This window comes from Mesoplodon mirus (genome assembly GCF_964341445.2).
Source record: "Mesoplodon mirus genome assembly, chromosome: 5".
NCBI classification, from domain to species: Eukaryota; Metazoa; Chordata; class Mammalia; order Artiodactyla; family Ziphiidae; genus Mesoplodon; species Mesoplodon mirus.
In genome coordinates this window covers 64,446,174-64,462,400 of record NC_138980.1, presented here as the reverse complement: position 1 = coordinate 64,462,400, position 16,227 = coordinate 64,446,174, and the positions used below count along the sequence as shown (strand labels likewise).

Sequence of the window (16,227 nt, the reverse complement as noted above, 5' to 3'; positions counted from 1 at the left end):
AGTGAGAGGCCCGCATACAGCAAAAAGAAAAAAAAAAAAAAAAAAAAAAAAAAAGAATACAGACATGCATCATTGTCGGTCCCGGTGCATGAGATGACATTATAACATGTGGTGTTGGCCTGGGGTGGAGCTCAGGTGGGAGGGGCAGAGAAGGATGAACACAGACCCCAGAAATCGCAGGCTGATGGTCCACAGACATGTTTGGTCTGGCTTGAGTTGTTTAAGGCAACATTTTAAAATGGGAAAAATCTGTAAATGTTGATCGTGACTTCCCATGTGCCAGCTATTTTATACGGCTGAATGGCGGATGCCTCCTTTGGGTGGGGTGTGTGCTCTTCACTTGGCTGCAGTCTCCACCATGCCCTGTGGTCCCCCATCATGATGACAGGGGACAGCTGCCACTTTGCCTTGCATTTGCACTGTTGTTTTTCTCATAGAGGGGGAACCCCTTTGTTCCTATGACTCTATCAGAAAGCAAAAGTGTAGAAGAATAACAGGCTGCATGTTTTAAGGAAAATGAGACCAAGCCTATTTTCCTTGGGGCAGGGAAGAATCTTATCCAGTTTCACTCATTTTGCTTACTTGCCTGGTCACTATAGATGTTTGACTCTGTAATTTCATACACACACGGAAGAGATGTCATTCTCCAGGATTATTCTGCATTGGCCATATCTTTGTGTAAATGAAGATCTACTGAAACCTTGAACACTTAAAATTGCCAAGGAACGGCTAGGGACCCGTTTTCCAAGTAGCACTTTAAAAGCAAAGGACCACTTCCTTTGGCGCTTGCGTATCTCTTTTCACCTGTGGATGGCAGTCCATTCTCCAGACCTTCATTGTTTCCCTCTGACTTCCTATCTAAACGTAGTGAGGTAGGTTTCATGTACAGGCTGTTAGTATATGTGTTTCTATGGATGCCACAGTCCTTCTTTTACTCTGAACTTGACCCTTAAATGTGCCATAGTGTGGATAGAAGCTGGGGAATGAACTCTTGCCAGCAGAAGATTTATGGTCTTATGAATGAGTAAACGCAAGATCTTTGGAGGTCGATTTAGAAAGAATGGTACTGTTAGATTCTGAGTGTGTTTGTTTCAGTGGGGTGGAGTGAGTTAGTAATAGCATTTCCTGGTCCAATAGGAAGTGGGTGAATTGTGAAGCCACTGAGATCACCACTGTTGACTCAGATTCAGGAATAAGATTAGAGTAGGGAGGTTGTCGAGTAAGCCTGGAATCAGGGCTGGTTGTGATTCTGCTTGCTCCTGGCTGATGAGAAGGCTGTGAGCTGACATCAGTAGTCCCAGGTTCCTGGATGTGCGGATAAACTATGTACTGCTTTATGAGGGCCCTTTGTGGAGGCCAGAGTTGGAAGGAGATAGGGCGGTGGGTAGCAGTTTGCCCTGTGATAGGTGAATAACTGTTTTCTGCATTGCCTATGTAGTGTGAGAGGTGAGGTACTTAGAGAAAGTTGCAGATCCTTGTTCATGCTTCTCAAGCTGATTCGGATATAGCACTAACCAAGGACATATTCAGAGTGAACTGGAGGTACTGTATTTGATGTAGAATTTTAGGACTGAGCCACAGAAAGGATTGTAAGTCATTTGTTCCTTCTATCATCTGGTGGGTAGTGGGAACACCCTGCCAGATTTTCTAGAATTTGCTGAAGGCCCCTTCTTTGTCCTTATCAATTATTGGACATTAATTCCAAAAGGGGAAAGTAAGCCACTGTGATGCTTTATTCAGGAGGAAAAAGGAAATGGCTGTGATGTCAGAACCTGTATGTCAGTCTTTGGCCTGGCTTGCTTTCTGGTAGAGGTGTGATTTTTCAGTGCTGTGTGACAGTGTTCTGGAGGTGGGGTCATGTGTATCAGAAGCATCGTGGCTCATTTCTTTTCCTTTTTAACCTGCTCTTCTCCCTCCATAATTTTTTTTTTTTTTTTTTTTTTTTCTGTACGTGGGCCTCTCACTGCTGTGGCCTCTCCCGTTGCGGAGCACAGGCTCCGGACGCGCAGGCTCAACGGCCATGGCTCACGGGCCCAGCTGCTCCGCGGCATGTGGGATCTTCCCGGACCGGGGCACGAACCCGTGTCCCCTGCATCAGCAGGCGGACTCTCAACCACTGCGCCACCAGGGAGGCCCGTCCATCCATAATTTTGACTTTAGTGACGTTTGCCGTCCATTCCTTCCACTGACCTGCCGCTCATTTGCCCCTGTGATAACAACTAATTTTTGGAGCATTTACTGTGTGTCTGACACTTTGAAATGCCTTATACATATTTCACTTAACCTTCACAACAACCCCATGAGGTAGGCACTCATTATCTGCCTTTTAAAGAATAGCATAGAGTAGTTCAATTACTTGTCTGCTAGGAGGCACTGGAGTCAGGATAACTACTGAGCTTAGATGAGAAGTAGTACATCTTAGGTTTTTTAAAACTTTTATTTTTCAATTGAGGTGTAATCAGAGTGAAATGCATAAATCTTAAGTCTATGGCTTAATGACATTACACACACAGACACACACACAGACACACACACACCTGTGTGACCACCCAGGTCAAGTTATAGAACATTTCTGTTATCCTAGAAGGTCTCCTTGGGCTGCTTCCCACTCACTGCCCCTACTCCTTCCCCAAGACAAAATCACTGTTCTGACTTCAGTCACCACAGATGACTTTTGTGAGTATTTGAACATCATATAAATGGAATCACATCGTTGGTAGTCTTCTGTGTCTGGCTTCTTTCCCTCATTATTAAGTCTATGAGATTCATTCATGATGTTGCAGTAGTTGGTTCTTTTTGTTGTTGTCTGTTGTTCCATTGTTTAAATATACAACAGTTTATTCTCTTATGAATGGGTATTTGGCTTTTTGTTGTTGCAAAATTTGGCCATTATGAATAAAACTGAGTATTCTCGAATGTGTCTTTTGGTGGACGTATGTGCTCATTTCTCTAGGGGATACATCTAGAGGTAGAGTTGCTAGATCAGAAGGCAGGTGTCCACTTAGTTTTAGTAGATATTTCCAACGTGGTTTTATCACTGTATTCTCTCACTAGCAATGTATGAGAGTTCCAACAACTTTGTATTCTTGCCAGTACTTGTTATTGGTGGTCTTTTGAATGCTCTCCATTCAGAAGGGTGTTGGTTTTATTTCATCGTGGGTTTTTTTTTTTTTTTTTTTTTTTTTTTTGCGGTATGCGGGCCTCTCACTGTTGTGGCCTCCCCCGTTGCGGAGCACAGGCTCCGGATGCGCAGGCCCAGCGGCCATGGCTCACGGGCCCAGCCGCTCCGCGGCATATGGGATCCTCCCAGACCGGGGCACGAACCCGTATCCCCTGCATCGGCAGGCGGACTCTCAACCACTGCGCCACCAGGGAGGCCCTCATCGTGGTTTTAATTGCATTTTCCTGATGAGTCATCATCTTCACCCTGTTTCTTATGCTTGTGACCACTGGTGTGTCCTCTTTTATGAAATGCCTATTCAAGTCTTTTATCCATTTTATTAATTGGGTTGTTCATTTTTTTTCCTATTTATTTGTTGGCATTCTTTGCATATTCTGGATATTCATCTCATTGGAGATAAAAATCACAAACATCTTCTCTTACTCTCTTAATAGTACCTTTTTTTTTTTTTTTGTGGTACGTGGGCCTCTCACTGTTGTGGCCTCTCCCGTTGTGGAGCACAGGCTCTGGATGCGCAGGCTCAGCAGCCATGGCTCACGGGCCCAGCCGCTCTGCGACATGTGGGATCTTCCTGGACCGGGGCACGAACCCATGTCCCCTGCATCGGCAGGCGGACTCTCAACCACTGCACTACCAGGGAAGCCCAATAGTACCTTTTGATGACTGGAAGTTCTTTATTTTGGTGAAGTCCAATTTATCCTTATTTTTTGTGATTAGAGCTTTTTGTGTTCTTTTACAAAACTCATTGCCTTTCCATCTCTTGGGTATTTAGAGGCAGAAAAAAATGTGGAGAACCACTGCTATAGAAAGTAAGCCACAGTCACACTGGCCATTATTGGATTCCTGTTTTTGGATTGGCTGTTTGCCTACAGTGGTGTTCTGAGCCCTCATATTTATGAAGCACTTTAGGTTTCACAGAGCTCTTTATCATTCACCCTCATTTGATCCCAGGCAGGAGCTCACTAAAGGCCTTGCAGGAGCGTCTAGTCCCTTTTGATGGCAAGGGACGTGGGTGGTCAACACGAGCTCTCTGGGGGCCGCAGTATCTCCACGTTTCCCGTGGCTTTGTGCTTGAGGGCAAAGCATTAGACTGCTTGGTTCAGATCCTGGCTCTGTAACTGTGGACAAGGTACTTAACCTGTTTGAGCCTTGATCTTCTCATCTGCTAAATGGTATAATGAGAGTATACCTCCCTCATGATGTAGTTGTGAAGATGAAATGAATTAATTAATAGATAATGCTTAGCATACTATCTGGCACACAGTGCTGGGTTATTATTATTGTAGTTGTTCTTTTATTATATTTGATAGGGTCACAATTGTTTTTTTTAAATTGAAGTATAGTTGACTTAAAATATTAGTTTCAGGTGTACAACATAGTGATTTGATGTTTTTATAGACTACACACCATACAAAGTTATTATAAAATATTGACTGTATTCCCTGTGCTGTACGTTACATCCCTATGACTTATTTCGTGGTTTGTACCTCTTAATCCCCTTCACCTATTTTGTCCCCCCTCTCACTCTTCTCGCCTCTGGTACCCACTAGTTTGTTCTCTGTATCTGAGGGTCACAATTCTTTGCAGAGCTGGAAAGAGCTCTGATCATTTACTCCATTTCTCTTTTATTGTGTCATGTTTTCCTTTTCTCATTCCACACTCCCACCTCGTGAGTTCTGTCTCTTTCCCTCTCTTTTTCTTTCCACTTTCGTTATGAAAAGCCAAGTGCATTTCAGAAATGAACTAAATTGATACCTGAATGAAAGCATACTGTCTTACAGGGACTGACATGGAACGTGTAGGGCCATTGAGAGTTTTGCTTGTCTTCTTTTGTTTTGAGGGATGGTGGTTAGTAGGGGCATAGGGATGGTTAATATGGAAAGGAAGTTAACTGCTTGATTCCAAAATAAAGTTGACCCATTTACCTTGGTTCTAGGAATTACACACATAAGAGATTTATGTAATAGTGTTTTAAGTTGTAACAAAGGAAAAGAAATTTGAAGCTGAGTAAGTGTTTTCTAGATGCCTAGAAAGGATAGTACATACAGATCCAGATGTACATACACCTGGCTAAGAGAAAGTTTTCTGAACCTGGGGTGATAGGATTAGAATCAAGTGTGTTAAATCTACTTTATTCAGCTCTCTACCACCCCCTCACACAATAAAAAAGGAGAACAAAACCACATGTGGAAAAGAATGTATATTTTGATATTTCTTCTCGAAATGAAAACAAATCCTGTTGACTTTCCTGGTTACTAAGGCCAAGTGGCCCACCCTTCACAGCCTCTGAGTTTGTCTGAACTTCCTCTTTGTGGCTCTGGGTAGAAATTTCACACCGTGTGCCATGAAATTGATGTGACATCTGCGAGGTCCCTGAGACCTTGGTCTGCTAGGCGGCTATTGTGGTCTCACTGTTTGCTGGTGAACACCTAGCAGGAAATGAACTGGAGACACGTTGGCATGTAGAGAGTAGTTCTACCCCAGCGGGGAGAGGAAGGTGTCTTTGCTCTCCAGTGTGAGGGAAACAGGAAGGAAAAAGGGGGGCGTCTGGGTGGGCAGAGGGGCCTCAGACCTAACTGTGCCTCAGGATCACCTGGGGAGATGGTTAAAATCCAAGTTCGCAGGCCCAGCCCCAAAGTTCAGGTTCAGTGAGGCGAGGCTGGGCTGGGCACCTCTATGCTAAGGGCATGCATGATTCTGAAGCCAGGGGTCCAGGCACAGCAACGTTTAGAGCAACACACAGAGGTCCAGGCCCAGGGACTAGAGAGTTCCACAGTGGACTGCAGCTTTGTAGACTTTTAATCTCAAAGCCGTTAAAGCTTTGTGTGTGGCTTTAAAGTGGAAAAGTAGAATCAGTCCACCCAGCCCCCGGCCATAGGTCTGTGGCTGCAAGCAGTCTGCATATACCCAGCGGGTCAGGCACACTGGATGTGCTGATAGTGGTGGGAAATGGGCACTTGGGTCTGAGAATGAGAATTTCTGAGAAGAAGAGGGAGTGTCCTGGCCGGTGCAGGGAGTCACTGTGTCTTCTGAGTCACTCTGTCTGGGTGCCAGCACCCAGTGTGGCCTTTACGGGAGTGAATGCCCTCTCGGGAGTCAGCGTCCATCCCATCACCTGCCTCTCATCCACCCTCTTACCCACCCTCCCACCCCCCACTGCTCCTCCCTCTCTGTCTCTCTGTCCCCCCACCCCCACCCCCCGCCTTGTTCACCACCTCACGCACTCACACCCGCACCCCAGTGCCCCTCATCCCCGGCCTGTCTCTACTTACATGTTCACATCTTTGAAAACTTTTTCTTCAGGGATGTTGAGGGATGATGACTGAAAAGAAACAAATGTGATATTTAAAATACATTCAACGTAAGTATTAATAGATCTATAGCCTATTCATTGGAACTATGGAAATAAGCCAGGAACAGTGACTGTAGGTGGGTTGAATGAACAGGCTTTGGTGCTTGTGGGCCCAGGCTTGTGCTGCGCAGGGCATCGCGGAGCTCGTTTCTGTGTGTGTGTGTGTGTGTGTGCGTGCGTGTGCGTATGTGTGTGTGTGCACACTCTTCTGTGATCCTGAGCAGTGCTGCAGTCTTAATTCTTGCTCAGTGGAGTTCGGCCTTCCTTTTAGGCTTTCTCAAACTTTAAAGATGAGGATTTGAGTCACTAATTCTTAACTATTTGTGGGTTGCAGTTTGAATTGTTTGTCCAGAAAAATACATATACATTTGGTGGGGGAGGGTGGCTTATAGACTCTCTGGGACCCATCTGTGGACCCTAAGTCAAGAACTCCTGCATTAATGAGCATAGAGGGCTTGTAGCCCCTTCTCCCAAGTTCATGTTTGTGGCACATACCTCTTCTTGTGTGACATCTGTAAGGGGTACGCAACAAACACCATTTGATATGGTGTGCATGCTTTCTGAAGGGTTTGTGCTCAGTTTGAAAGAACAAGCAGATTTCAAGGAGAGAGTGAAAAGTGCTAATGCATGTAAAGACCTTAGCATCTGCCATGGTAAAGATTCACTTAAAAATGCTGTATAGGGCTTCCCTGGTGGCACAGTGGTTGAGAGTCCGCCTGCCGATGCAGGGGACACGGGTTCGTGCCCCGGTCCAGGAAGATCCCACATGCCGTGGAGCGGCTGGGCCCGTGAGCCACGTCTGCTGAGCCTGCACGTCCGCAGCCTGTGCTCCGCAACGGGAGAGGCCACAGCAATGAGAGGCCCGCATACCGCAAAAAAAAAAAAAAAAAAAAAATGCTGTATACATTTAGTATAATCATATTTATAACACCCATTACCCCCATAAGACTTTTTCATGTCAAAAGCAGTTTAGAATCATTGGACTAGATATTAGACCAGGATCCCTCCAGCGTGGATGTTCCCCCCTCTTTTTATTGAGTCCAGTAATTCTCTTCACTTAAGAACGTGTTTATTGTACTCCTACTGGGAGTAAAGTACCCTAGTAAGCATTTTGGAGAAGAGGAATGAATATGATCTCAAACGCCGAAGGGAATCACTTGACTCCTCTGTGTCCCTTACCTGTATGTAAAGTCCTGTCTTCTGTGTTTCCTCCCACCTCCCTGAGGGAGGTGGGCTTATTGAGAGGGATTTGGGGGTGATAGCTTTGCTTTCTGAGGCTGGAAGATGGCTCTGAAGAGCTGAGGGGTGCTCTCTCTCTCTGTGCCGTCAACCCCAGCAGGCTCTCACTCGGTCGCTTAGATGTTTCTTTAAGGCTCACCTTCATCAGGATCTCTCTACCTGTGGCGCTGGGTTCACATCTGTGTCCTCATTTCTCCGCAGGCCCGGAGTTATCACCATGCAGGCATTGTCTGAAGAGGACCGGAGGCTCTGGATGGAAGCCATGGATGGAAGGGAACCTGTAAGTAACAATTCAGGGAAGTAGAGCAAGAATAAAGGTCCCGAGTTGTTTGTTGTTTCCTTAGTGCAGTGATTTTTGCCGTTGCTCTAAATAAAGCCTTGGGCTCTTGAGACCAATGTACCAGCAGGACTTTTTTTTATTCCTGGACTGATGTTTGTGGATATTGACACTGCTTCTGTGTAGATGCAACTCCTGAGCTTTGACCTCTCAGTCTAAGGCATGGGTCCTGCACGATGCCACACCAGAGACCCCTCCTTCACTGAGGCAATTATAGTGCTCTGAGGACTCTTAGAGGAAGCACAGTCCAGTCTGGCTTACTGAATACCTATCGATGCCTCCACAAAGTGCAGCGCGAAGCGTTACCTCAGATCCATTTTAACAGGTTAGATGATGGTAAAAGTGTATACAGATGGTGTAGAACCTTTACTCATTGCCCTCTGGTTCAGCCTCCCATTGCCATAGTTGGCTCACATCCCATTATAAGCAGTGGGATTACCCGGGCCCACGAAAGGAGTTAAGTCTAGTAATGTGATCCATGCTCCCATTTCAGAGATGCTGGTCTTTGCTGGGTGATGTAATCTTGTGGTTTTTCTGCATCTTGTGACATGAGAAACCCATGGAGAAACCTTGGGGGAAGTCCCTAGAGTCACAGTAGTCATCTTACTTTGCGGCCAAGGCTCTCAACCCCAGTATTCAGCAAATCTCAAGGTTACAGAAGTCGTAAGAGTACGGTCTAACCATGTCCTACCAGTAAAAGATAAAAAGAATCCACATTGTCAGAGGGCCAATAATTGGACCAATAATGATCACTTATGAAGGCACTGTCAAAAGGGGGAAATATGTGCAAGGGACATGAGGCATGCATAGCCTCTGTTGACTGTAGAACTCTGTGCATCAAGTGGGGTGTCCAGTATAGATGATTCCAGTTCATTTGTGTGTCTCTTTCTTAGCCTACACTGGTTAGGTGGTCTGTATCGATTCATGTCATTTTCTACTCAGGTATTTTGTATCCAAACATGGAACTCAATACAGGCAACTAAGCATAAGCAAATAACTAGTGTTTGTATAACATTTAATAATACAGAGCAAGATTTAAAGAACTATTTAAAGATTTAGGTGCAGTTTGCTAAACTGTAGTTAATTAAACATTATTTAATCTTCTTCTGCTGGGCTATAATACAGGATACCCCTGATTTTCCCTGAATACTTTGTTACTGATAACTTTTTTTTTTTTTGCGGTACACGGGCCTCTCACTGTTGTGGCCTCTCCCGTTGCGGAGCACAGGCTCTGGACATGCAGGCTCAGAGGCCATGGCTCACGGGCCCAGCCGCTCCGCGGCATGTGGGATCTTCCCGGACCGGGGCACGAACCCATGTCCCCTGCGTTGGCAGGCGGACTCTCAATCACTGCGCCACCAGGGAAGCCCCTGATAACTTTTGATAGCTCTCTCAAAAGCAGATATACATTTCTACCTTCGGGGCTTTGTGGGCACAATAGCTGCTTGATGTCATAGGCCTTTGGAAGCAGTTTCCTAAGTAGTCCTTCATATCTTTGCTGTTGTCACCTACCGTTAGTTGTGTGTAAGGCACAGATTTGGCACATGATGTCTCTTAACCCATTTATTCCTCTTAGTGCCTTACAAAGTAAATGTTATGATTCCATTTCACGGATGAGGAAACCGAAACTTAGAAGAGGTTAAATAACTTGCCCCAAGTTACACAGATTGTAAGTGGCTATATTACTAGGGTACAGGCTAGGTCGCTGTAACAGAGAGACTTCAAAGTGCAGTGACTTAAATAAGATAGAAGTTTATTTCTGTCTCAGAGTTCAGAAGTGAGCAGTCTGTGCCTAACAGGGTCATTGTTCTGAGACAGGCTGGGACCTGGGGCCCTTTGCTTCAGTGCTTGCACCTGGACACACCTCTTCTCGAGCAACAAAATACAAAGAAACTATAAGGGACTGAAAATAACTGGGTGCGTGTGCAGTTGGGGCAAATTCTGGACAAAAGATAAAAAGAGGCCAGAAACCTCACAGCCACTTTTGAAGAACCCAGAGCAAAAGCAGGGAGTCGGGAGCAAAAACCCGGTACTGTGCGTACCCCCTGCACACAACACCACCTAAGGGGTGGGCAAACCACCTAAGCTACCCCTCCAGCCTGACCCCTGGACACACCCCTACCCTCACCCCATATAAGGAGCAATCTTGACCCCCCTCAGGGACCTGTTACTTGTTCTCGCTCCCTCTCACCTGCTGCAGCAGTGGACCCAATAAAGCCTTGCCTGAATTTCTTGTCTGGCCTCTAGTCAATTTCTGTTCACTGGGGAAGGCCAAGAACCCTGGTTGGTATCAGTGCCATCCTCAACCCATGGCTTTCCATGTTCCATTCATTTCCATTTTCCAGGCAGATAATGGAGATGAGAGCATCTGGGAGCCAGAAGATGCACATCTCACTTCTGTTGGCCCCCAAATAATTACGTGGCCACATATATCTACCAAGGAGGATGAGAAAAGTAGGCTGAACATAGGCAGCCATGGGCCCAGCCGGTGCCCAGGGGATCTTATCACTTCAAGGAGGAAGAACAGAAACTGTGGGGTGGCTCACAGTTTCCACCACAGTGGCAAAGCTAGAATTAGAACCCATATCTAGCCCTAAATGTCTTTGGTTTTCATCTTTAATAGAGGTAAAATGTCAAATTGCCTTCCAAGAGTCCTCACTCAGTACATTTTTACAGTACTTTCTCTGACTCTCTTGAATGTTTCTTCAACCTATAGGGGAGGAAATACCCAGGAAGAAAAATCCTGTCAGGGCATACTATTCTTCGTATGAGTGAAAAACCCACTTTTGTGTGTGTGTGTGTGTGTGTGTGTTCCCTCCGATAAGCTGGAGTTCTAAAATTGCTCCACTCACTGCATTTTAAGCCTCCCCACCTCCCTCTCCCACTGCTTGATATTTGCTCTCTGTCTGCATATGCTTGGTTTTCTTACTAACCACCTTAGTTTTCCCGTAGATTAACATCTGGCCTCTGCAGATGGAAAGTGTGCTGTTGAGAGAGACATCTCCTTGCTCCAGGATGTGCACATTAAAACAAGTTTAAGCACAAATAATTGTTTTCTAAACATAATATAAATTTACTTCCTCTCAGCAACATAGAGTTTGCATTGAAAACCACACCTCCGAGTGCTTTTAAGTTTCCTAAAGAGAGAGAGAAATACAGAGATGTGATGACAGTATAATTGGCAGGAATATTAGGCCTAATTTTGTCTCCCATTGCTGAGAGCCTCTAGGGAGCATTACCGGAGATATATACCCAGTAGACAATTAGCAGCTCCGGCTTTAATCACCATCTCCCTAATTAGTTAAAGCTGTCCCCTTGGGAGTTTTGGCTTTGGTAAGGGGGCAGAAACCTCTTTCTCTAGCTGATCTTAGAGTATTTCCCTTACTTCAGGGAGATGTTAATGGAAGCACCTATCTTTTGTTTTTATACTTACAGCTCGGTTGTTCTGTGATTGATTATTCAGTGTTGGATATTTTATTTTATTTTTTTTTTTTGGAGCCGTTGGTAATCGTGGTTTCCACCCTTTCTGTTCTTGCATTGTTCAATAACACCTCAGGATGGTTGGTTGGAAAAAAAACCGTAAATGAACCCCAAATCAGTTGATTTTACAATGTTTTAGTTAATTGTTAAATAAATTACAGTTTTTAGCACCCAGTGACATTCTAGTCTAAAGAAAAGTCAAATGTCTTTATGTTATTGATGGATATATAATGGAGGAAGAAATTAGAGTTGTGTTTCTATAATGAGCATTATGGTTTTGATCCATGTGATGAATTCGAATTCAAGTGAAGGAAACCCAATTCAAATTTGTCTGAGAAAAAGCTGGAATTATTGGCTTACATAACTGAAAAATATTGGGGTATAGTAGTTCTGGCCCATCTGAATCCAGGGGCTTCCATAATATTTGGAGTTGGTTTCTTCTTTTGTATTCATTTCCAAGAGGTTCTTTCTGTGTAGTGGTGATACGCTTCCTAACTGTTCCAGGCTTACATCTTATTATCAAGAACAGGAGCCAGGAAACTTTTTCTGTAGTGGGCCAGAGAGTAAGTAGTTTAAGATTTGGGGGCTGCATAGTCACTATGGCAGCTATTCAGCTTTGCTCTTGTAGCTTAAAAGCAACCATAGGGCTTCCCTGGTGGCACAGTGGTTGAGAGTCCGCTTGCCGATGCAGGGGACACGGGTTTGTGCCCCGGTCCGGGAAGATCCCACATGCCGCGGAGCGGCTGGGCCCGTGAGCCATGGCCGCTGAGCCTGCGTGTCCGGAGCCTGTGCTCCGCAACGGGAGAGGCCACAACAGTGAGAGGCCTGTGTACCGCAAAAAAAAAAAAAAAAAAAGCAACCATAGACAATATGTAAATGAATGAGTGTGGCTGCATTTCAATAAAACTTTATTTATAAAAACCTGTAGAAGGCCAAATTTCAGTCATGGCCTGATATCCCTGGTCTCTAAGTATAGTAGAAAGAGAGCTTTGCCTAATAATTCCAAAGAAGTCCCATATTTGAATTTATTTAGTGGACTAAATACTTGGACTAGAGGCTGGGATAGGTGAATTGACCAGATGTGACTCACCTGCTCACTGCACTAGAACTGTATAAACCGTGGAGGAAGGTTGGCTTCCCCTGAGGAGAAATCAAAGCATTGTTATTATGTGAGGAAGGGCAGTAGACATGAGGTAGACAAAAATGACACAGTTTCTCCCAACTCTGATATCTGTACTCCATTAAATTTTCAGTTCAGAGAGCTTGTTCTTTGATACTTGTCCAGGAGTGAAAACCTCAAGTTTACCCTGAACATCATACTTCATGGTGAAAGACTAGATGCTTTCTCCCTAAGAATGGGAACCAGGCAAAGATGTCCACTCTTACCACTCTTATTCAGCCTGGTACTTGAAGTCCTAGCTAGTGCAGTAGGGTAAGAAAAGAAAAAAGGCCTACAGATATTGAAATGATTCTGCTTGATTTTCTTCACTTTCTACTAAATCTGGGTTGACAAGCTATAGAGTCACCATTCCAGCCACATAAGCTTTCATTTTAATATTCTGTGGCCACTGTCTCAGGCTTGAGAATAGACTTTCCATATTAAATGGGACACAGAACCTTAGTTCAAGCTGCATAAATACTGCAACCAGGAGAAATTTTAGAGACAGCAAATTTCCTTTCTCTTGGCTCCTTATAACTGAAGTTCTCTCCTTTTCTCTTTGTATATTGCTCATAAGCATGTTCACTAAATTAAACAAGCAGATTAGAATCAGTACCAGTCTACCATCATTACCAACACATATATACACCCAACCTGATGTATTTATTATTCTCTCTCCCCTATATGGAAAAATGACTCAGCATGTCAGTTGGACTAATAGGGTAACCTGGAGTCTCAGAACCTGGACCACTCTAATCTTTGAACTGTGTTCCCATATATTCCCGCAGCTGTGATTAGTGTTGTGTGTCTGGAACTGCTTCTCTTACCTCCTTATTTTAGAGGTATTAGTCTTCCTTCATACCCAAAGATTCTTTAGTAAAATTAAATATTTCTCCACTTTGAGCCAGTTCTTGAATCTCTCTTTTTTTTTTTTTTTGCGGTACGCGGGCCTCTCACTGTTGTGGCCTCTCCCGCTGCGGAGCACAGGCTCCGGACGCGCAGGTTCAGCGGCCATGGCTCACGGGCCCAGCCGCTCCGCGGCATGTGGGATCTTCCCGGACCGGGGCACGAATCCATGTCCCCTGCATCGGCAGGCGGACTCTCTACCACTGTGCCACCAGGGAAGCCCCTTGAATCCCTTTTGACATCCAGAAAGTTAGAAAGTTGGCAGATGCCAGAATTACGTGGAATTAAATTAAGAGGGAAGAAACAGGTGGTGTAGCATCACATATATTCGTTTGAAGCTATGAAGTTGCCACTTTTGTAAGTCAAAAATGGCCAGATATTTGCGAATTCATATGGCTCAACCTCCTAACTGTGCAGCAGAATGAAGCCCACAGCCAGGCCAGTATCACACCCTTATTTATATAAGCGGGAACACTACCTAAAAAGGCCAGTCAGTGGTTGATCTTGGGTCAGTTATCCAGGTCTCCTAGCTTCCAGCTCTGTGCTCTTTTTACTACAACCTATGCACTGCTGAATTATTAGGAAGTCATAGTTGAATGGCATCTACCCATCCTTTTTAAGTGGAGCTCCTCTGTTGTGGCTGATGCTATGGAAGAAGGGAAAAACGGGGAGACTAAGGAAAAACCACTCCTCTAGCAAGTGGATAAGACAGCATGGCTTCCTTCTGCTCACCTCCATTTTAAGGAAATCTTCCATTTTAGTCCTTGTGGACTTTGAGACTGAACAAAGTGTGCCCTTCTCTCAACCTTTCTCTGCTAAGCCCAAGTTCCAGTCCGTCAGTTCTTAAAGAACTCATAGGATAAATGGTCAGTTGCATTGCATCTTACAGTCTGCACCTGATATCCAAAAGAGTGAGCTGTTTTTTAAAGGAAGAAATAAAATTGATGACTGTTCAGGTGAGATCCCATGGTCAGAGGCAGAATGTCATGGTGGTTAAGAATGTGGGCTCAGAGGCAGCCTGGCTTTAAATCCCTATTCACCACTCATAGCTCTCTAACACTGGAAAATGACCTAGTCCCTCTGAGCATGTTTCTTTGCCTACAAAATGGTGATAATAATAGTATCTTTCTATAAGATTGTTTTGTAAGGGCCAACATATAGGTAAAGTGCTTAGCACAAGGCCTCTACATGGTGAAGTGCTCTTTAAAAGTTAGTTCTTACTATTATCTTTTTGGAGAACAGGGGCAGGGATACCTGGATTCTCTTTCTAGCTTCGTTTCTAAATTACTTGGCTCATTTAAGCACAGAGTTTACTTACTCACCTTGCCCGGGCTCGCCAAAGTGCAGGGCAGGAACTGCTTTCACTAGTATGGAAAATGTGATTTCATTTAGCAGTCAGTCTGAACTTTCAGGCTATGAGTTGGACAAGCATGAAATAATCTTTAGCCTCATTTGCTACGATGCAGCCCAGGCCTGGTAATTTGTAATCCCAGTTGTATGCCAGGCTCAGCTCATCTCTCTACCGCTGATGCTTACATTTTCCTTTCTTAGTAAAATAAGCAATCAAAGGAGTATGGATGGTTAGGAAGGTGTGGGTGGAATTGCTAAGCTCCTGTGTGATGATGCAGGTCTCACTTCTTTCTGAGTAGAAGGGTGGTTTGGAAGGATACTTCCGCCCATTTTGTGAAAGCTTTCTTTGTAATGTCACATAGAGTGAACTGATGAAGCGTGTGAAAGCAAGGTTCCTAATTTACTTTCCATTTTCCCACCTCCCACCCCCACTCAGCCCCAGGCTGCTGGGAAATTGGATTATACCTCCATGTTACTTGTTTGTGTTTCTTTTTCTCTTACTGAGTTAAGAAGCTGGTCACAAGCTTCATCTTTGAATCATGTGAGTGTTTTTATATAGGTAGAATTCATAACAGTACATATACTATCACACCAGTGTGCTCAAGTCTTAAAAGAAATTTAGTAATATTCACATCTTTCCTTGTTCCCTTTGGTTAGATGTCCTTTAGAAGAACAGTTTCTCATGAAAATCATAGAATAGTTAATTGAGGAGCCTGAGCTACAAGTTGGGAGAAAAGAGGAGGAGGTTAGGTGAAATTGTTTTGTGATGGAGAGTTGATGAAACTCTTCTAAGAAATGGAAATGTTGATGGCCAGAAGATTTTGGCTTGAACCTTACAGTTTAATAACACACTGGTGGTGCTTACTCAGGTCCTAAGCATTCTTCGTTTAGCATTTAGCAAACATTTATAGATTGTCCACCAATTACCTTGGTGAACAATGAGGATACCAAGATGAGGAAGGGCCACATTAATAGAAATTTCATTTGTTTGCTGCAGTTTCCCCATTGCCGAGCACAGCGGCTGGCCCAGCGTAAGCACTCAGCAAATACTTGTTGAAAAACTAGAGTCAAAACTAAGGGGAGGGGTTGAGGATGACTGAGGTTATTTTTCTTCGTGAACCATGTTGCTTCCATTACTTGAGACTGTTTGGGTAGATTTGAAGTTATTTGAATTCCTTGATTGTATAGTTCATTTAGATACATATCTACTTACTTGTACCAGA

The 16,227-nt window shown here is 44.3% G+C and overlaps 1 protein-coding gene across 3 annotated transcripts in view; it reads left to right on the top strand.

The window, feature by feature from the left end:
* Positions 1–16,227, top strand: part of ARHGAP26 (Rho GTPase activating protein 26) — a 490,933-nt gene that overhangs the window by 165,857 nt on the left and 308,849 nt on the right. For all 3 annotated transcript variants that reach the window (XR_014294215.1, XM_082622793.1, XM_082622792.1), the window contains exon 11: positions 7,974–8,052. Coding sequence is in view for 2 of the 3 variants with exons in the window: in XM_082622793.1 (XP_082478919.1) it covers positions 7,974–8,052 (79 nt within the window). In the remaining variant the exon portion in view is untranslated. The remainder of the gene's footprint in view (positions 1–7,973; positions 8,053–16,227) is intronic.